Source organism: Coloeus monedula (genome assembly GCF_965178545.1).
Source record: "Coloeus monedula genome assembly, chromosome: 9".
Lineage (NCBI taxonomy): Eukaryota > Metazoa > Chordata > Aves > Passeriformes > Corvidae > Coloeus > Coloeus monedula.
In genome coordinates, this window is record NC_138789.1 from 17,340,218 (window position 1) to 17,363,057 (window position 22,840).

The 22,840-nt window shown below is 35.7% G+C and overlaps 1 protein-coding gene across 1 annotated transcript; it reads left to right on the forward strand.

Annotated features, from left to right (window-relative positions):
• Positions 1 to 234: 234 nt before the first annotated feature.
• ODF2L (outer dense fiber of sperm tails 2 like) lies at positions 235 to 18,390 on the forward strand (the record flags this gene model as incomplete). Its single annotated transcript, XM_082287390.1, has 15 exons — positions 235 to 345; positions 1,646 to 1,795; positions 3,313 to 3,375; positions 3,609 to 3,680; positions 5,431 to 5,547; positions 8,343 to 8,528; positions 9,842 to 9,951; positions 11,422 to 11,557; positions 12,119 to 12,229; positions 13,425 to 13,529; positions 14,811 to 14,867; positions 16,200 to 16,315; positions 16,401 to 16,563; positions 17,483 to 17,608; positions 18,262 to 18,390. The coding sequence occupies 15 exons, from the start codon at positions 235 to 237 to the stop codon at positions 18,388 to 18,390; spliced, it is 1,752 nt and encodes a 583-aa protein (XP_082143516.1).
• Between the last annotated feature and the right edge of the window lie 4,450 nt (positions 18,391 to 22,840).

The window sequence follows — 22,840 nt, forward strand, 5'->3', positions numbered from 1 at the left end:
CTTTCTGTGCACCAAATTTATGAATTCAGTGGTGCCTAAGCATTTGCAAGTTGTGAATTCTTGTGGAAGATTTCAGTTGCCTTAGCTGTGTTACACCTCTGCTGTGACTGGTCCAGTCCAGTAATCCCACTGTAGTGGGAACAACCTGGGATGCCAGCAATGCTTAGGTTACTGATTCACAGAACACCTAAATCTGTTAACATATACTGTTTTGTTATACAGCATTAAATCAAAATGTCATCATCATCATTACAACCATCCTCATCTTTACCTGTACATGACTCTACTGCTCCTTTACTGGGCTTTGATCTTCAGGAAAAGTTTGTTCTTCTTCACACTATTGAGGCAAGTTCATTCTGTTCCTGTTAGGCTTGATTTTTTAAAATTGTATTTACTTTGTTAACAAGGTTACAAATATACTTCCTGGTTATAGATGTGATGTAGGTGATATTTCAAAAAATGGCTAAGTGACAGTGGTGGACATAACAAGAGTATACTGAAACTATGACAAAATTCTTATTTGTTCTTTTCTGCTTACACAGATTGGCTATGATAAATGAAGCATTATGTTTAATCTTCCAAGGTGCTGTTTTCACTGGAAGTAATTAAATTCAAGAACTTGGTTTTGGTTGTATATCCAGGAAAAAGCTACAAAGAGTTGCGGTGTGTTACACAAGTTGAGGTCTGCCAGGAAATCTAATCCTGTTATAAAACAAGACACACACACACATAAACATGTATAAAATAAAAAACCTTGGATGTTTGAGTGTATTCATTTGCCTTAAGACAACAATTAGGAACAGAGCAGTCTGCATTCTGATTCTGTGAGGAAGTCATTATTTAAGATGGGAACTTCCAAAATTTGTTACTCATTTTCTCAATTATGTGAAGGAGAATATGGATGTAAGAACAAAAACTCTTAGTCTGACAAATCCTTTTGATGGAGATGCACGTGGCACAGGCTGAGAGCAGAAGAAATGGGTCCTGGTGTGTGGAGAAGGCAACACAATCCACTTCTGAAAAAATAATGAGTAGTCAGTGGAGCATTGAGTGGAGTAAACAGATAACTTTGTTCTTGGTGAAGGCATCAACATGCTGGAATGCTAAGGTAGAGGCAGGAGAGGTGTTTGGAGAAGGGTTGAGGGTGAATGAGAGGCTGCTGGTGCCTGATAAGGAAGTGGGGGAATGGGATGCATTTAGGTAGTAGGTCTGGTACGGCTCTGGGCTTGCCATGGCACAGGCAGCATCATTTTCCTGAGCAGCCAGGCCTGGTGAGAAGCTTTTCCAAACTGGGAAAAGAGGAAAGCCATTGCTGCCTCGAAATTGGAAGAAGTCTGCTGTGAAAAACAGCAGCATTGGAATCTGAGCAGGTCTTGGCCTTCACCTTCACTGGAGGTAGTCTGTTTGCCTTTGCCTTGTAGATTAGGTGTGTTCTGTGAGCAAACTGAGGGTACATCCTGTGATATCACAGGCTTTTATCCTTGTTGAAAGTCCTAAATTATTCTTTGACCTTTAAACTTTCGCTTAAAGGATTCTCCTGAGGACCTGACTTGTTTTATGTTGATATCCTTGAATTAGCAATATCAGTGACCTTACTGTGAGTGAAACTAAATGTTACATAATTATGAATGCTATGCTATTTTAGGGAAAAACATGTGTGCCACCTGGAGGAACAGGAAAACCGTGTTCACTACTTCAGCCACATATAAAGGATTGTCATAGAACTACAAAAGCCATCCAAGATGAAAAATATTTTACTGATATGAGCAAAGAATCTGACAGTCTAGAACACCAAGTAAGAAAATATGTAAGGCATAAACATAGAATCAGTGGAAATGTATGTTTCTTACACAAGTCTGAAAGAAACATTTAGTCATATTATCTTCCTTAATGGACGCATTGGGGAGAGATTTTTTTGTTATGTCCTGTGCACTAAGAAAGTTCCTAAAAATTTGGAAGGAGTTTGTTGAACTATGTTTGTTAAAACAGGAAGTGGATCTGAGTGAATTCCTGTATAACAGTAGACATGTGGACCTCACATGTGGAACTCACACAGAAACCTGACAGAGTGAAGAATGTAGATTTCTTAAAATTAAATGTGTTTTATCATTGCCGACTTTCTTAACTCTTTTTCAGAACCTAACAAAGATGGGTGTTTATTCTGAACTCTATTTTTTAATTTTGAAGATAATCTTCATTTTCAGGTTTTCATAGACAATGCTAGTTGTCTTACAAGCATGAGGCTTTCTGTTGATCATTCAACAAAAAGATAAAAAGTTCATAAAGAATGAACTGTGGGGAAGACTATTTCCTGAGAACGGAAAGATGCTATGAGTAATTTAAGTTTCCAGTCACTTCTCAATTGTGGGAAGTCTTCTGAGTATTTTTGCTGATAAATCAGTGTCAGGTCACAAAACCATTCCTGTTTATATATATTTTTTTTTTTCTGATAACAAATCTGATTCAGTGTAGTCAGGAGATGTTAGGACTTCTACAGAATACAGTATTTGTAAGTTTGCTGTGCACGCAAAGGTGGAAACATGGATGTGGAATTGAGGTCCATGGACTGACTTCACAGATAGGCATGGGATCAAGATTAAAGAACATTATCAGGGATTACATGCAGGCCAGGATAAGATGAAGGAGTTGTAGTAAAATTTTGATGCCAGAGTTTCCAACTTGAGTTTGTGGGTTTATCTTCTTATTAGTGAAATTAAAACGTTTGGGATTTACAGTCTAAAAGCCACACAACTCTACTTTTTTAAAATAGAAAGTTATGTTCGAACACACACAATTGGACATTTTAAAATAATGAGTTTAGCTGACAATATTATGGACACATAAATTCTACAAAGAGTTAATGCAAATTGATTTTTGTGATCTTCCAGCTTATGCTTTCTGATTCAATTTTCAAATTCTCCTAACTAACTGCGGCTCCTGAAAGGCTTTAGCACTTAATATTAGTCTTTGAAACACTGTGAATTCTACAAATGCTTTTATCATTTAACTACATGCTTAAATAACACTTATCTACAGTATTTAGAGCCCTTCTAGATAAAATAAAAAATAAATAGGTGTATGGAATAACCCTGGTTTGTTTCTTTAGCTACAAATCCTATGTACAAAATAAATTGAATCTTTAGGGTTTAAACCACCAACTAAGTAGCTTGTGAGTATGTGAGCTTTTATATTCATATGTACCAGGTAGCAAATTTGAAAATGTAGCACATTATATGTAACCAATTTAAGACCATTGAAAAAACTTAAATCAGTTACAATCAGAAGAAATTTTTAATGTTTCCTGTGTTGCAGTTAAACAGTAAAAACATTAACACTTGGATGCAGAAGCTAAGTGAAAATGAAATTCAGAATGCTGTAAGTAAATTAAAATTTGATTCTCTTTGTTCTATGCTGTACATCTGAAATTGGCTACCTTATTGGGTCATACAATTTTCAGTAAGAGTGGAAAAGTGGGAGTATTTGTGATTTACCATCACAAAATTGAATCTTAGTTTTACATCTGAAATGTTCATCAATGCGCATTACTGAGGCTTTGTTGTACATGTACAATAAAATAATTTCTTTGTTGGTTTTTTTTCTCCATTAAGAATCTCAGGAAAAAAATACTTGAAAAGGAGAAACAGATTGAAGAACTTTCATCCATGCTTCAGTGTGAAAAAGTGAGTGACCCGTTCCGTTGGAATGAATGTTTTCTTCCAATGTACTTGATTTTTAATTAAAAATTTTAAACTTTGAGTAAAACAATTATTTCAAAGACCTATGAAAAAAGTAAAATTCTGAAAGATGTTTCATACAGAATTATCTTAAAACCACCAAAACTATATTCAAACCAACTACGGATACAGTTATCCTTAACACTAATATCGTAAGGTACAGGGAGGGGCACACATCCAGACTAATGGCTTTTGACTTCTGATTTACTGATTTTCAATAGTTCTGGAATAAAAGTATTTATATGGCATAATATGGAGTAAGCTAAACAGATACTGTTCACAGTTAGTTTCCATGGCTCTTTGAGGAAAGGTAGTACAGGCAGCAGAGCTAATATCATCAAAGGCTGACAAGGGTGGCAAGATACCATTCATTCTTTGCACCAAAAGAAGGGGCTCAGTGCAAATACCAACACTGGAAGGGAAGAACTGTTCTGTATGAGAGGGTAGTGTAAAAGTCTGAAAGATATTTTACTGGTAGTTTGGCAGTGTGTGTTACAGATTGAATAGCTCCAGTGCTCTCTGTGCGTATGCAATGCAGCCTGGTTCAGTGTTAGTGAGGGACCAAATAGGCTCAGTTAAACTTTTAAGGGGGCAGCGGTGTACTTTGTTATTTGTAACTCCTTGGGGTGCTTTAAGAGCTATGGTTCTTCTTTAAGAATTTTTTTTGCTTAACCAAGTGAACACATCAGTTGGCTGCGGGATAAACTTTACCAGCTTGTCATAATAGAGAAGCCTGTGGGGACCATTGTCATGTCCTTGTCTTTATCTTCAAGTGAAGGAGCACATTTTCATAGAAACATCTTTTTGCTTGAGAATAGAAATGCTGTACAGAAGAGCCTATAAAGATTCTGAAGACCCCAATGCCAGCAGACTTCAATGTTGATGGGATCTATGTGGTGTACCATGCCCTGACTAGAGACCTACCGTATGTTGAACAATTTAGGGTGTCCAGCATCTGAAAGGATAAATGATTTGCTGTACTATCCCCTTGTTCCTTCTTACATTAATTTCAATAAATGGCATTTTCATCAATACTTGACAGCATCTGCCTTTCTTACTGGTATCTATAATGAACACTTCCACTGGTACGTTGTTTTAGTCTCTTTTAGTCTATACTGATAATACAATAGTTTTCTACCTTATTACTTCTTACTTAGAATGAGCCAAAGGAATGATATTGAAAGATATTTTGTAGAATCATCTGACCCGAGTCCTGGTGACATGAGTTTCCTCTTCCCTTATGTTTTATGTACCCCTCAAAATTAGAGTTTGAATTAAATGTATCAATACTTCTAATAGTAGATGCTGGTCTTTGGAATTTAATGAAGGTCAGTTTAGGTCTAATTAGTCAGAGCACAGCTGATCAGTGTGGCTTAATGTTAGTCATCCTGCTAGCTGGATGCCTTTGCTCAACCTGGATTTCTGAGTTCATGCTTCCAGGCCTTATTCCTACTTCTTAAACCCAGATTAAATATGATGCAATAATTATACATAAATAGTTTCAACTTGGTGATTTCTATTTAACATTAATACAATTTGTAGCAGGTTAGTGCTTGTGAATATACTTGTAGAGCACGTTTTTTCTTTTCCAGGTTTTGAGGACTTTCAAAAGTCAGTTAGAAACTACAGCATAGTAAAAAAAATAAAGGGAGCATCATACAGTATAGTCCAATAGATTTGTGTTTGTCTTTCTTAGATCAACGTACAGAAAGGAAACCAACTGTCAAGATCAGTAAAGGAAGTACAAGCTCACCTGCAGTGTCAGATTGAAAGAAAAGAAGCAGAAAATGATGAATTAAAAGTGAAAATACAGGTCAAAATGTTTTTATTTGCGTTTCAGTTTATTGAAAAAAAATAGCAAAACCTTACTGTAGCCTGTTTTGAAATCAAATTCTTGGTAAAAGAAAAATCCAAAACAACTAAAATCATAAGTATTTATATTTTGCAAGGTCTGCCTGACCACACTATTTTAATTGCAAGGTTGTTTTTTTGGTTTTTTTCTTCTTTTCTCAACTTGTGCCCACTTGGACAGTTCCAGTGAAGCAAAGTGAAACATGCACAGAAGCTAGAAGTGTTTGCACTCACTTAACTGCACTGTCTAGAAGACAGTCTCCATATGGTCAAGACAAAGAGATAGGCAAGTCCATATGGTGCCTTTCTGTTCTAAAAGAACGGTGACAGCCACACCCTGTTTCTTCTTATTGTCTGTGAAAGAATCAATAAGTCTCTTTATACTGACTGAAAGTGAAATATTTAAGACTAATGCCTAATCTCACTTCGTTTGAGGTAGGTAGAGGTAGGTTACATTATTTCCATTTTCTGTTCTAAAAAGCACAAGTTAAATTTGGGTGCTTGTTTCAGTTACTGGCTCTAGAAAAAGGCAAGGAGGAGGTCATGTGTGAGAGGCTGGAGCCGTATGTGGCCTCAGAATGCAGTATATGAAACTTGCCAAGAACGTAGGCATGAATGAGCAAACATTGGCTAAAAAGAATGTATTTCTAATTTCCAAACGTTTTTAACTAACATATATCCCCTGCTAATTGTATCATTTGAGGTTGTCACCCAGCCTACATCAAGGCAATTTTAAATCACGTGTCTATGTCTGCATCCCTCACGTTTTCTTCTAAATAAAAATTGTTTTCTTATTCTACCTAGTACAATTATGGAATTCCAACAACATTTTCATTAGATAAAATAACTTGATATACAGCTGTATTTTCATTCAATCTCTATTTAAAAGTTTTGTTCGCTTTCAGAAATTGCTGGAGGATTTTGTTAATATCTAGACAAAAGCTTGCAAAAGCTTAGCATTGCTCTTATGAAATTAGTTCTCAATTTGAATTTACCTCAGCCACTGACTAGTGCCCAAAGCACTTTTTCTTAGTGTGATTCTGACCTCCTGTGGTTATGATAGGGGATAGCAGCTGTTTACTTACACCAATAGTTAAAGAAATCCATACGTAGATTGAGATATTCTATTTGCTGTGTTTATTGAAGGTGTTTATCCACCACCTTAAGTCACATTTTTGTTTATTAGATGCTCTGTAAGCTTTTATATAGAAAAACTACCATTTACCTAGGGTTTTGTTTCATTGTTTCATTTTTTGAAGTAGCACTTTTGCTTTTTGGTAAATCCCAGTACCCAAGACCATCTTTCACTTGGAAAACCACATACATTTTGCTTTGATTGTGTAAAAGTTTTGGGGCCATTAGCCAGACTTGTACTGAGAGATATCCCCTCATGCATAATATGCATATTTTATAGCAACTGGCAATGAGTATCTTGAATAAGGCTGGCACATTCACATAGTCAGTAGCCAAGTAGTAGGTCTTTATTCATGTAGTACATAATGTAGTGTCAGACCTAGGCTAAAAAGAAGGAAACAAATGTATTAATCATTCCTACAGTAAGAATATTTATCACTGAACTGAGTAATTAATTTACACTGCTGCTACCTACATTGCTGGAGTTCAGTGGAAGAATAGTAAGAGATATGAACCGGATTTACACTTGTCTTTATGAAACTAATTGTCTATTGGTAGCTTGGTCATTTTTGATAGGAGAATATGAGACTCTCCTTGAATCAGAGTCTGGTATTGCTTTTAATGAGCATCACCAGGTAGTGTTTTAATGTCTGTTGTTGTTTTCCATTCATATTTATGTGGTATATAGATGAAAAATACAAAAGCCATGAAGTTAGAGAGATCGGCTTCCTGCATGAAATGGGATCAGTATACTGTCTTCGTCAGAGTGACATACACATCTAGTTAGTCAGAAATAATGACAGTAATAGAAAAGACAATAAAATGGCAGTTGTAGAACCCATTTCCCATCTTGACTGCTTTGCATGTTTCATAATATTATTAAATGCATTAAAATGCATTTCTGCTTCACTGTTTATAAAAAATATTTTATTCACTAAACAAATCTGTGTCATTAATAAAGTGGGGCCATTTTATGCATGGAAAACATTCAGAGGTCTTGCAAGGCAATAGTATATTGTCATCTAATCGCAGACCATATTGTAATACCTATACTAAAGAAAAGACTCCAGCCTTTCCTAGCTTCCTGACTTTAAAAAACACAAATCCAAGATATTAAATTTCATATTAAAATTTCATATACAGTCATACAGCCTATCTCCAGACCTGGTAGTGTGTGTGTCACTCAATTCAGAGCACATACTCTAATACATCAGTGCATATCACTGGTAGCATCATTGAGGTGATATTCTTTACAGAAATAGTCTGATGAAACCATTTTATTTTCCTCCTCATAAACTGGTTTAACATCCATACCATGCCTTCTAAATTGAAATTCTGCATTCATTTCCAAGAGCACACAGAGATGGTTAGATTGCTGTCTTTCTCCCTACTCCCGCCTGCTACTGCACCTTCTCAGTCCCTTCTCTTCATCTTTGTAATGACTTTCTCTCTGTATTTTTCTTGTACTTATCTCAGCTAGCTCCTTGCATCAACCACAAGATTTGAGACACCAAGATAATATGGAAACAGATTATAAATGTAACAGCTATTCCTGATTATTTTATAGCACAAAATTATCTGTAAGGTTTAGCATTTGAAGAGTTGATTTTAATTATGCTGCAGACTCTAGAAAATAAAATAGCAGAGTGGAAACGTCAAATTGGTGAATACAAGTGCCAGAAGTTAGCCTTAAAGGAAACAAATGAGCAAAAGAAGATTGCTCTGGAAAAAGCAACAAGGTCCCAGAAACAAAGAGTTCAACGCTTTGAAGAAGCTGTGAAAAATGTAACCTCTAAAATAAGAGAACATGTGAGTGACTATGCTGTGAGAAATGTTGTGGTGTATTGTTTGAAACTGAACAATGGAAATACTTTCACCTGTGGAAAATAGAAGCATTTGTTTGATTAGGCTGTGCTTCTACGTCTTTTGTTTTGTTGCTCATTTGTTAAGGAAAAGGTTGTTGTAGGTGTCATAAAAACTGTTACTATTAACTGCCTTTGTTTTATTAAAATTCAGTGATTGTCTTAAGTCATGAGGTTGTACATTTCAAACTGTAGGAAGTAAGAGGAGTCTCACCAGCTTTTGGTTAAACCTCTCCTGGTCTTCCTGTTAGTCCTCTATGGATAAGCACTGACTAACTCAGAAATATAATGTACTAACTGAGAATCCATTATTGTAGTTTGAAGTCTTAATTTTCTTTATTTATTAATATGTGATGTCTCATGGTTACTTAGCTTTCTGTTTCTAGGCTGCTTGTTCTGAACCTTTTCAAAAGCCAAGTATAAAATTTCTTCTTTAATCAAAATTGTTCCATGGAATCTTGCTCTGCCTATCAATAGTTTGTAATTGTTCAAAAAGGCCAGGTGCACCATAACTGTGCTTACTGCCTTATCTGGATTTCCTAATAAGAATATGTTTTCATACAATTGGATGCGTTGTAATAATTTCAGATATGTCAGTATTAAGGATATACTTTTCCACTCAGTGTTCCAGGAGATGATTAATAATGGTTTTTATATTCTTAGATCTTTGTGAGAAGGCAGTACTGGCTCTTTAATTAAAATTAGCAGTACAGAGGGACAGCAACTAATTCCTGAACTTTTGATGTTTTGAAGTCACACTTGTTTTCTTCCTCATTGAATTTTAAGATAGCATGTGTTGGTTAATTATCCGTATTCATTTAAGGGATTTTACCTAATGTTTCATTTCTTACCTAGCGAGTATTTTTCATTCTTAAAATATTTTGGCACAGTTTTATTTCTGTATTAATTGATGTAATTTATATGTAGTTGAGATGTATCAAAGACAATTTTTTTTGGTAAGAAGAAGTTGTCATCTTAAATTTTGAAATGTTGTATTCTACAGTTGATATACAACACCAATGTTAACTATGTCTCTGCTTTGAAAGTAAGTCTGTACTTAGACTGATTTTTACAAAGTGTGGGTAATTTTGTTGATTTTATTTTGAGATGAGAGAAAATTTATATTTCTTTGTATGAGGAAGATCCAATAAAACCTTTTTACATTAAATTGCTCTTGTGTTTAGAAAAATTTGTAGAATTAAGTGGCATTCTTCAGTGGCATTCTTATGTTACATAATTTATAATTTCTACATTCTCTAGGAAGTCAAACTGTGTGAGATATTGTCAGCCTCTGATGTCTGGAAAAAGCAGCATGATAGAATAGTTGAAGAAAAGACAATGTTAGAAGTTCAAATAGAAGATCTTCAGAAGTAAGTTGGACTGTTGATCTTTTTTGTTTACTTATGTAGTCGCAGGGTGTTGATATTTAGTAGTGCAGTACTCATTGTTGACAATGTAAATGAGTTTATTTATATTTTGAAATTCTGAGCAGAATTTAGAGTTGGAAATAAGAACAAATTTAAGATTTTTAGCCTTGTCTCTGCTGCATTTCACTTCCTTTAAAGCTTTATTCCCCTTTACCAGTAAGGAACATATTCTTTTCCCTGCATACTTCTGATTAGCCTGAACTTGCTGGCAGCTACTATGTGGCCTCCACATAACCGCTTATTTAATAACTGATTCCACAGCTTGAGTGTTAACCCTTCTGTTTATAGAATAGAAGAAGGTTCTTTGTCTTCTAGTTCCTACTTCAGACTACTGATGGCAAAATTATTTCAGTTCCACTAATGTCTCACCTCACTAGAGGATAGAGAAGGTTCCTCTCAGATGCCCATTTGAACAGTTCACTCATGTAAGGAAAAGCAGAACAAAATTATCCAACCTTATTCAAACTACACAGTCAAATCTTAATGTACATGAAGGGTATGCCATTTTTTTGGCAGACAGTGACAAATATCCTTTTACTGTTGCTGTTGATAGAAATATGGACTATAACTTAAATCAGCAAAAGAAACTTTTAGATGCCTTTATTCTAGGTCTGAGACAGTATTTATTTCACAAAGAACTTGATTCATGCTCAAGTATTTAACAGCTGAAATTAAATTGTCTGGAATATTTTGATTTTGTTCCAGAAAATCTGACATTTCTGAAAATATTTGCAGTAGATTTTAAAATTTAACCAAAGTGCAGGTAGACAAGATCACTCCAGAAATCTGTCTAGCCCGCTGTTGGTCCAGTGGGTACAAGAAGGCATCTAAGAACGCACAAATATCATTCTGCTTCCAGCTGGTTTTTGCTGGTTTTGTTTCAGTTGGAAATACAAGTCTTTGCTTGAAATGTGCCACTCTAACAAGACTTGTTCTACTAAGCAGTGTGTGACCACTAAACAGCAAAACAAATTTTGTTAACTTTATTAACAATAAAAAGCAAAAAGTGAGGCATAGCATAATTTTTTGCTTTTAATAATGGAAAGTGACATTCCTAAAGTAGCTAGGGAATGTTCTTAGTAGGACCTTACATGATATACCCTATAAATTCAATATAATTACATTTTGTACAGTGTGCATATGCATAGTTCTCTTGGAAGTATGATTTGGTGTTCTGTAATTGAGCTAAGACCCCTTCCTTGGAGTAGAAATTCTCCTCTTTCAGACAGTTTATTTCAGTAGATAATTGTTTCTTTAGATGCTTAAATGTGTTCCCCCTTTTATTTTTATACATATATATACATATAATCAATGAAGGAGAATAGGAGAATGTGTTAAGCTTCAATTTAATTTTCATAGTGAGAGTTTTGAAAGCTCTGTGTATTATAGAGAACTTCTTGCCTGTCTAACAAGTCAGATCACAGGCCTTGTGGAAGGCATGAAAAGAAGGGAGGAATGGAGAAGAAACTCGGAGGAAGAAATTCTTGGAAGGCTAAATTCAGTTAACTCTGAAAATGAAAAGATTTACCTTGAAAACAAAAAATTAAAGGTGAGATTATAAATCATTGTTGAATGGCTCTACATTTCTCATACATTAATGAAGTAACTACATTAATTCTCTTTGGACCTTCTATCTAGACACATTCTAGAAACCTCTAGAATGAAGTTTGCCATCCATTTATAATAGTAAGGGTAAATGAGACATTGAAAATTTTTCAGTGGCAATTTATGGCAAAACTAGGAACAAGGTTGTCTGATGATATATCTGCTTAATCAGGATGCTGTTTATTTTACTGTCAGTAACTGCACAATTGCTTAAGTAGAAATTGGTTTTTTATGTTTGTTAAACTTTCAAATTAAAGAACTGAGTTTATCTTAATTATTAATTTCAATTTTTGAAGAGTTTACAGGTTTTGTATTGTATTTGTCATCCAATATAAATGTTCTCATGAGCTGACGAATGAACTATGGACTATCATTTTTGTTTGACAAGAAAAATACTTATGTCACTCTTCCTAGTGCCTGCAGGTCACTTGCTGTTAATATCATATTCTAGAATGTGTTCTTTAAGTAACACTTAAAATTTTTGTATTTTCTATTTTTGATCAAGGCTTCCCTTGCTACATTAGAGAACAGTACAGTTTCTGTTGAATATGAGTTGCTACATCTGCAAGAAAAAGCAAAGCTGCAGGAAAACCTCGTACAACAGCATAAAAATGAGGTGACTTACCGTGTTTGAAATCTTCAAGTATGTTTTCTTAAATTTGTAAGCAGTTTTGAGGAAATGATAAAGGTTTTGTTTGTACTAAACCCATTTTGTTGTCATAGGGATTGTAAAATTTTTGTAATACTGAGTATGAAAGAAGAAAGTGCTATTACAAACGATATCAAAGAACAGTCTCCATACTGTCACAAGTACACATAGTCTGTACTGAATCGTGTGAAGCCCACTTGAAGCTCATTGAAGCCAACAATTTCAACCTTGCTTCAAAAAGTTTTGCTTCCTAAAAAGCAGGCTAGTGACCCAATAAACCATATATTTAAAAAATAAAGTTTGAGTCTGGTGTCTTCAGTGGATATACCGATGATATTTTACCTCTACTTGACCATATTTTATTTTGTGTTCCTAAGAGCATATCTGTATCCAAGAAAGTTCAAGAAATTCAAGTTCATTCAAGAAATATAAATTAGGGTTAGGGTTATGAGTATAGGGTTATATGAGTTTTTTATTTCACTAGGTAAATCCACATTAAAAATACTAGAGAAACAAATAAACCAAACTTAAAATGGGCTTTATATAATTTTTTTTTGTATTTGGCTCCATTCACACAGAAATTTTTGCTTCAAATATATATATATTTCTGCTATAGTATAGACAAAATTTCACTGACATTCTTAACTTATTTATTTTTTAAATCACTGTCAAGAGAAAAGAAAGACATGATACTTAGAAAGAATCTAAGTGAGCCCTGTCTGTGGGATGCATCATCACAATTAAATTTGTTGCCAGTGGTAGGTGGTAGATGTAGTTTCAGGTAACAGCCAGCCTTAAGCAGTGAATGGAGTGAAATTCCCTAGCTCAGAGCTGTAGTGACTTCAGATGGGAAGTGTCAGTGATAGTTGTTATGTGGGGAGAGAGGTGTGAGCCGGGCTGGCTGTTTCTATAGCACAACTGCAGCTCATTCTCCATTGTTGATAACACACTACTGATATGATAGTGCTCTTTACCTGGTAACCCTTTTATACTTGCTGTGACAAGTAGGATAATGAAAATAAATAACTTCAAATAATGACACACTTTGAGACACTATTTAGAAATCCTAGGTTTTCCTTTATGCTTCATATTAATGATTCTATATTTTCTATATTTAAATGAAGGACCTCGCAAATGTATGTAAAAAAAAATGTTGTCCTAGGTACAAAAAAGACAAATTGCAGTAGAAGAATTGAAATCCAGATATGAAGTGGTCTTAAATGAAAACAAAAAAATAACAGAAAACAAACTCTTAGAAGAAAATAAGGTAAGTTTCGCAGTAATAAAGAATGTTTCCAAACAATTCCGTAGGATACTGATCTTTTCTACATTTTTGTGATGTTATTAGAAGTCACAAGGTACTGTCTCTTGGTTTTAAATTTCTGAGAGTTTTACTAACTGCTATCTAAAGCTGGTGGGTTTTGGAAACTACACAATTGCAAACAAGTGAGGAATGATTCCTAGTGCAATGACCAAGTAGTTGGGCTGCTATTTTAGAATTCCAGAATTCTTTTATCACTTTCAAAAATGTGATTTTATTGTTGATGATTTTGAAACGAGCTTTTTGACAGAACAGCTGTGAAAGTTGTGTATGGAAGCAAACCTACTGTAACTGCTGGGGGTTTTTTTAACTAACAGTTAAAATTGAGAATCCATACAGAGATGAGTTTTTCAGCAGATGGAGCTGAACACTGGAACACAGCACTTTCTTAAGAATCAGAAAAGAACTTGTATCTTTGTCAGTATTTTATAAAATAGGTGATATGCAACTTGTGTAGAATTTTAGCTTTATTACCTAAATGAAAATCCATTAAGTATTACAATTAATTTATGGTTTTACACTTACATTTTTCTCCTGTGATGCTACTATGCAGGTGAGGGACAAAACGGAGGCTGAGTTAAAGAAGTTACAACATGTTTGTGACTTGCTGAAAGCAGCTGAGGAAAACCAGCAAAGGCTTATGTCCTGGGAAAGGATCCTTGCACAGAAATGCAAAACCCTTAGGGAGCTGGAGGTTCAGGTGGTTAGAACACGCTGATTTCTAAAGATAAATGAGAAAATTATGTGGAAAAAAGTCTTTGGGACATTTTTTCCTGTTGGCGTGTGTGACAGTGGTGAGGTTTCCTTTGTTACTTAACTTCATAAATCAAAAACTTCTTCTGTGGAAATAGCACAATGCAAATAAAACTGTTGCCAACGGTATTTATGTGAATTCATTATGTGACAAGATTTGTTACTTTTAGAGTGAGTATATTCTTGATCTTTTTAAATACTTATGTCCTGAGATGTGTTGCAGAATTCTTCCCTGGAAATAAATGCAAATCTAGATATTGTTTGTATCTAGTAGAATAATTTAATTCTACATTAGTGTTGGTTTTAATCATTAATTTATAAACCATAAAATATTTAATCAGATAAATTATATTCTTGATGATGTATAAAATTTTAATTATTGCAATGTTTTAGTTGATTAATTATTTTTACGCATTAATAGGATAATTTCTATTTTTGGCTGTATTGAACACTAATGCTTTATTTTCTCTAAAGCCTGAATATGAATATCCCTTGGGTCTTTTTTCCTGTGACATCAATTTCAGTGGCAGGGTAAGTTTGGAGTTTTTTTTCTTATTGTCTTTTGTCTTTTTTTAATGTGCTTTTGAGTTAGAAGAGCACAAATGATAAAGGTTTTTAAGTTAGTGGGGTGGGAAAGGGGCTTAATCATGCTCCTATGTCCATGAGAAAACTACAGCTGAAGCACAGTGAGTCTCTGTGCTCCTATAGACTATTTATGTTTATAAAAATCATAGCTCTTGATTTGTGATTCTTCCAGGAATGTTCATAAACTCTTACATCTATCATTGTTTGGCAAAATACTTTATTAATTTTTATAAATTAATTTTGGGGTGCAAAATTTATGCCTTACATAAAATGATGTATGTAATTTCAATCTAACTACAAGTTTTCCTGAAAAAGTGTGAAAGAACAACTTAAGTATAGTGAAATAACTGGGAATACAATCACTAGTCTGGTGGAACAGTAGTTAAATTTCAGCATTAAATCTTGGTGGTGTCCTTTACCCTTGACTCTATAACCAGAATTAAGGAAAATTCATTTTGGAGCAATTGCTGCCTCTGCAGAAAACCTCTCCTTGGTTCAGCTGGACTAATTTCTGCTACTACCAGTCTGCTACCTGAACATCCTGTAATTCTTACAAGCAAAATTAGGCAGATTAGCTCAAATTGCTGGATGGGACTGCTTGAGGTAGTCCAGTGAATGGTGGTGGTCAGCCCTTTAAATGACGGTGCCAGCAGGCTGTTGATGTGGCTGTTTACTGCCAAAGTGCTGTTGATGGGTGGTAGAAGGAGCAATAATCTCATTGCTATTGAGATTTAAAAGAATACATGTAAAAGTTTAGCACTCTGGATGCTGGACAGGAGAAGACTGTTTTCTTGCTTCCTTCAGCTTCTGCTGCTGATACATCTCTTTTCATGAACTCGATTGTCTTTTTTGATATTCATTTCCTTCTGAAATTCTTTGCCAGTGCTGCACTGTTCTTCTGTGATAACCATGTATGTATGCAGTGTTATTTTTATGCTTCCTGTGGCTGTAGTGTGGGGGAGCCTTTTTTTGCTGGGAGATAGGTAGACCTGACCAACTCCTAATACACAAAGCTTCATGAGCAGCATATGGAGTTTTTTAGGACTTTGTTACATAGCAGTTTTTCAAAAGTGCTCACAGAAAATTTTAATCTCCTACTTTGGCTGTATTTTATTAATTTAAGATAGTCATACAAGGTACAGTAATACAAGATAATGTTTACTTGAATATAATATAACATTTTTCTGAAAATAGAATATTTATCTGAAATTACAGATAAATTATTTGATGGATTTTAATAGGCAGGCTTCCTTTACTCTAGTAAGATCCTGTATACAGGTCTCTTCAACTAGAAACAAATTGTCATTTTCACAGGATAGTGTAACTTCTATGGGCTATCTCTTATTAGAAGAAGAGATCTGTAACATTCAGAAGAAATATGAAGATCTTCAAAGGTAACTTGAAAAATCTGACTGAAATTAATTTCTACACTTTTCTGCTATAGTGAATTATAATGCATTAATCCATTTTTTTGTAAAGGCAATTAGGAGAGATGGAATTTCAGAATGAAGGACTTGCTTGTCAGCTCAGAAAAGAAGATGAGACTCTTCTGTGCAGTAAATTGCAGCTTGAAGATAAAATTGCAGAATATAATGCATTAACCAGACAACTTGAATCTGCTTTGGAAGAAGGAAGGAAAATGGTATTGGTGATTTAATACATCTCTCAGTCTTGTTTGATACTTTCTATTTGAAAATAGCATTAAAAATGTGCTTGAGAAAAAATTATGGGACAAGACTATTTTGTGTGTGGAGAGCAATACTAAAAAGTTACTGTGAATTTCTGCATGTTTTAAATATGGATTGAACAATCAATTCCTTTGTCAAGTTTGGATCCTATGGAAATTAATAACAAGTTTCAATCGACCAACCTTTTATTATCTTTTTTTTTTTTTTTACAAATCAAAAGGCTCTAACAACCTAATATTAAATCCCACACATATGGCAAAAAGTTTCTGCACGAAAGCTTAATCTTACCTTTTATTTTCTTCATTATAGAAGCTCACAAGAAATTTGGTGTTGAAATCCTTCTCTTTTTGGAGGAAGAGTTTTCATTCTTTCTATATTAAACCGAATTTTGTAATTTGTAGAAATTGTGCAAACAGTAAATCAAATTCAAGAGGAAATGTAGGAATTTAGATTGTAGTGAATTATATTAGTTTAATCAGAAAAAATGGATGAAGTTGTGATTTCAGATTAATAATGTAGAAATAACCATCTGATTTTTTCAATACTGAGGATATTTCTTTGGTTTTGAAAAAACTAAAATTTTGGCTTAACTTGAAAATGAGCTAAAAAGTGTTCCACTCCCACTAGTATTACATTTTTTTCCAAGTGAAACAGCTTTCAAATTTGGCCAGAATATTTCTCAGGTTTGTTTAATTCTTGTGCATGGGAAATAAGTAAAGTATTAGATGAAAGAATAGTAAATAGAGCTATTAATACTAAGAGATAAGAAAATTTGATTTGGGCTTTAAGAGTAAAAATATATGTAATATAGATATGATTTATAAATATAAATCATATATATATATATACATAATTTCTCTCTCATTATTATAGGTTGCTGAAGAACAGGAAAAAATATCATACAAAGAACAAGCCTTTCAGAGAAAACTGCTACTTCTTGAAGCTGAAGTGAGAAAGAAGCAAGAAGAAAAAAAACAACTCCTCTGCTTATTTCACCACGTGAGTAAATAATGGTATTTGTGATTTCAGAAATCACTTACCATGTCACCATTTACACAAACAAGTTCCTATTACTGAAAACACACTACTAATACAGTTGATACATGCTTTTCAGAATAGTAAATTAATTCAGCTTGACAATATACTTTGTACATTGACATTTCCCATCAACCTAACAGATACCCAGTCTAGCTAAATCACTTGTATAATATTGAGTTTACAACACTTACTCAGGGCAGTTTTCCCTGCAAGACAAAAATAAAAAATATGTATGAAGTTGTCATTTCCCTCTCAGATCAGTTGTGTTCAGTAAGCATATCTAGACTTGATTAGATGCAAAACAATTCCATAACGATGTAGTGATATCTTTTTTTTCCTGAGTTAATGACAATAATCTGAATTTACAATTATTATAAATTATTATTGGCCTTTTTTTAAGTCTATCCAAACATGTTCAGTTTGGTCCTGCCTGAACATAAACAAAAGCTTCAATCTTTTGAGGCCTTTTTTAGCACCTTTGCTTTTGTGGAGCCTCTGAAAACTTTTAGAGGTAAATAAGGCTATAAAAATTTGGTACTAGTTGTCTTAGATTATTATTATGATTGATTTATATTTTATTTCTAAGTTTCTTTGCATTTATCTTTTTTCATTAGAATGAAAAGCACCATGAAGTACATTTGAAAGAGCTGGAGAATAGCCTACAGAAGTCAGAGAACAAGAACCAGAGCATCCAGAATTATGTGCAGTTTTTGAAAGCTGCATATGTAACAATGTTTGGTTGAACTCTTTAATCTATTTTATAGTGAAGAAATTTATCAAGATTGGCCTCCCAGTCTTGTTGGAGATGAAGCTGTTGAGACTTTACACTATTTTGCCATTTTTGATGTTCTATTTTGAGTTCTATAATGTTAATTCTTCCCTAGGAAAACATCTGTTGTGGGCAGGAGAAAGCAGGTCAGTCATTACTATATATCCTACTGGCTGGTCACATGTGGGAAATTGGGCTGATACTATTGCTTTAAACAATTATGTTATCCAAGGCACAGCAGTGCAAAGCTGAGTGCATGACAGCAGTGGCAGGTGTGTATGTGTGGGGTATGCACACAAAATTGGTATGTGAATGTCCTGGGCTCTAAAATCTTACATGAGTCCTTTTAGTCCATGGTAAATGAGATGATCACAGATTATCCTTCAATTCAACGGTATCCAACCTATTAAGACAGGCAAAAATTTAGATCATTAGGTTCCTTCCCTTTTTTCCCTGCTGTTTAGCACTAGTATAGTACACAGTGCTGCAATACATGGGAGAGTCACCACCACAAGGCTGTCCCATCCAGCCACTTTTGTCTACATCTCATTATGCTCAGGAATATACTGTAGTAATATTTTATAAATAAGTAGGAAAATATTTTAGATACAGGTATAGTTCAAGCTCTGAATGTGCTGATATATTCTGGTGACACGGTTCCAGTAAGATATTTAAGTATTTGAGTTCAAGAGCTGCTGTTCAGTAAGATTGACTTATGCCTCAGGTAAAACACATACAAATATTCAGCTGATGCAGGGCTGTTACAGTGGGGATACTGCAACACGCATATCAGACAACAAGGCCCGTGGAAAAGAAATACATATGGACAGATTCTTGGTAGATATTTTCAGAGATGTTTATTTCCCCAGCCACATAGCCAGGGCTCTGCAGAGGAACTGAGGCAATCCCGGGACCCGAGGGTCCTTGCCCGCGCAGGGGAACACAAAACAACCAATGTGGAACGAGGCTGAGCAGGGGCAGGGAAACCCCGTGCCTCCCCCCCAGGGCCCCTCTCCCAGCACCACATGGCAGGGGGGGAGGGCCCCAACATTTCACCCATTTATTTTTAACAAAAAGAGATTTAAAACTTAACATTGAAAACAACTGGGTAAACATGAGATAACAAGGACAGTTTCAAAACAAAACAAGCCACCCTCCTGAGTCTTTAAATGTCCAAACAGATTCTCTGGAACGTCTTAAGGCTGACAGAAGGGAGACAGGACTCTCCGAGCATGCTTTGTGGGGAAACTGAGGCAGGAGAGGGTTTCTTCAATTTGTACCTGTTGGAACTCTAAACAACAATAGGTAATTTCTTCCCTCCCCCTCTGCATCCCCCTCTCGGCATTGGAGAGGGATTTTTGGTGAAACAATTGGCAAAGGCATGGTTTTGTGAGGGAAACCATGGGTGAAAAAACGGATTGGGAATACACTGGCGATAATAGGATATAGGATAAAGGGGAAAGGTAGGATTAGGAAAGGCAGACTGTAGGGGGGGCTTATAATGGAGATATTGTCTAACATGACTACGATTTTTAGCATATATACTGCCTTTCACAGGAACACCATCAGGCCCAGTGACCTCTACTGCTTGCAGGCCTTTCCTTCCTTGAATAATCCTGAACTCTACCTCTTCTCCATCTCCTAAACTTGGGATGCATTTTTCAGGGTTATTCTTTTTAATAGCAGTTCTATGAATGAATATGTCTTCCTGGTTGCCACATCTCATTATAAAACCATAATTTTGTTTAACATTATACCATTTTACTATTCCGAAAACCTTAGCTACGATGATTTTTTCCTTTTTCCGAGTGGCTGCTGTTTTCTGTCTTGCTGTGTTTTTGCTTTCACTTTCCCTCGCTCCCATGTTGGAGCTGCCGGGGCTGCTGGGGCCGTCAGGGTTGCTCGTGCCTGCGTGCTCTTCCCGGGGTCGCATTCGGGGCCGCGTGGACCGGGCCGGGCCGCTCAGCTCCCTGCGCGCTGTCTCCTCTGCTCTCAGCTGCGCTGCCGCTGCCTGGTGCCGCACCCATGTCTCAGCCGGGGCCCTGAGCAGCGTCCCCCCCGCGCCCTGCTCCAGTGCACATCTCAGCTAGGCACGGCTCCGCTCCACAGCCATCGCCACTGGCCACCACCTGCGCGCTGCCCCTCTCGGTCGGGCGTTCACGGGGCTCGCTCCACCACGCGCTGCGCTGGGCCAGGCGGGCACCGCCAGGTCATGCTGCTCTCACCGCGCCTCGCTCCGCCACCGACACTGCAGCTTGCGTCACTCTGCCCGTGTGAGGGAACTGCCTCGCTGCTGCTTGCAGAGCGCTCAGCACACGTGGCTGTGGTCGCACGGACTCTGAGGCAGGCTTCCCTTTGCAAGGACACAGCTGACATTGCTCAACGGTCTCGGTAATTAAATAGTATTCACAAAAATATTCTTGGATCGGCATATATTTTGACTCAGAAATTAACTGTGTCCAAACGGTCTTCCAAAAGTCTTTGGTAAGAATCAAGTCTCAAGAAACGTGGAAAAAGTTCTTAAACAGCCATGAAAGGAAATATTTCAGTTCCTTTTGAGCTTGAATTAAGCTAAAATTTACAAATCGTTGTTCAAGAATCTTTTCAAGTTTAAAATAAATGTCCACATGCGGCTCAGAGAGCCAAGAGTCTTTCCATGGTTCCTCCATAATTTAGAGATGGAATAGCAAAACGAAAACAAGAAGAGAAATCCAGAGTTTGCTCACAAATCAGTCGCTGTCCTTAGGGATCGGGGATCGTTCTGCCCACAATTCTCCACCGTTTGTTACAGTGGGGATACTGCAACACGCATATCAGACAATGAGGCCCGTGGAAAAGAAATATATAGACTGATTCTTGATAGATGTTTCAGAGATGTTTATTTCTCCAGCCACATGGCCGAAGCTCTGCCGAGGAACTGAGGCAATCACAGGACCCGAGGGTCCCTGCCTGTGCAGGGGAACACAAAACAACCAATGTGGAACGAGGCTGACCAGGGGCAGGGAAACCCCGTGTCTGTCCCCTCAGGGCCCCTCTCCCAGGGCTACATGGCAGGGGGGAGAACCCCAACACAGGACTAGTACAAAAAACAATTCTGAATTTACTTTCAGTTCTAAATTCTAATTAATTTTGTAGATATATGCTGTAATATGTTTTTTGAAAAGTAGTACATTCAGTTAAATATGTGATTTTCAATGTACACTTAAATAATATGTATTTTTTGACCATAACCATAAGTTAGTTCATGCATAGACAATACCCCTTCTATTTCATTGTTAGTTATTAGTAAGGTGTTGAATACTTTTTTCTTTTGCAAATGCTTATCTATCCTAGCCAATACTGACAGGTGCTAATGATCTGGTTCTGTGCACTTTTAAAAAGTAAAATTATAATTTATTACACACACACAAATATTTGTATTAGTTTCATTCTGATTGTGCTACTTGTAAAATATCAAAACCTTTTTGAAAGTCATCATGGATGAAGGAAAGAGTTCAGAAATAAATTGTTTAATCCAGTCCATGGGTGGTTTTCCAAAGCTGTACACTTTTCATTGGAACATGATACAAAGATGTACACTAACTTGATTTTGGCCTATATTTTTCTATCCAGGAAATTAGTTTTTGGGTTTTTTTCCTTTTTAGTTTGTTTTGCTTCTTTGTATGGCTCTCAACTGCCTTTTTGTTTGTTAGGGTTTGGTTTTTTTCTTCATGATAGAAATAGGGCTACTAGTCACAAAGATCATTTGCTTTTACTCAGTTCCTTTTTGAACTGATGTTGGCTTACCATGTCTTTTGCATTAAAAAAAAAAAAAATTAGGACAAGTTATTGTGGTTTATTTCTTTCTAATAAAGAAAATAATAAAACTTTTTCTAACTGCTGAAGGATCTAGCATTTACTTGAGATTGCTGCTTGTATTTTTAGTAACTCTGTAAAGTTTATCTAAATTAGTTATTGCCTTGTTCATTTTACAGTATAGAAAGCTATGTGTTGTGCCACAAAGTTCTTGGATGCAGCTGTACTGATTTGACTGCATTTTGGTCTTCTACTATTTTTCTTTAAAGCAAATTATTTTTACTGTCTGCATCATGTAGCAAAGTGACACTCAGTGTTATAGAAAGAAATAGACTAATTAAGCTTGCTTTTGGGTGAGTTGTCATCTCTAGACAATTTTAGAAGCCTTTGGTAAGGATGGTGTTGCCAGCATCTCACCTCTCAGCCCTTTTTCCAATGCTATTTTTATTTGGTATTTCCCCCCAAAAATGCTGAATATACTGTTTTAGTTTTCCAATACAGTCAGATGAAATATATTACTGCTGTAAGTATAGACAGAAAAAGTATCAAAACCACAGTTCCTGGTCCATATTGTGCTTGCTTTTGTGATTATACTTTCAGTCTGAATGTGTTCATTTGCACATTTGCAG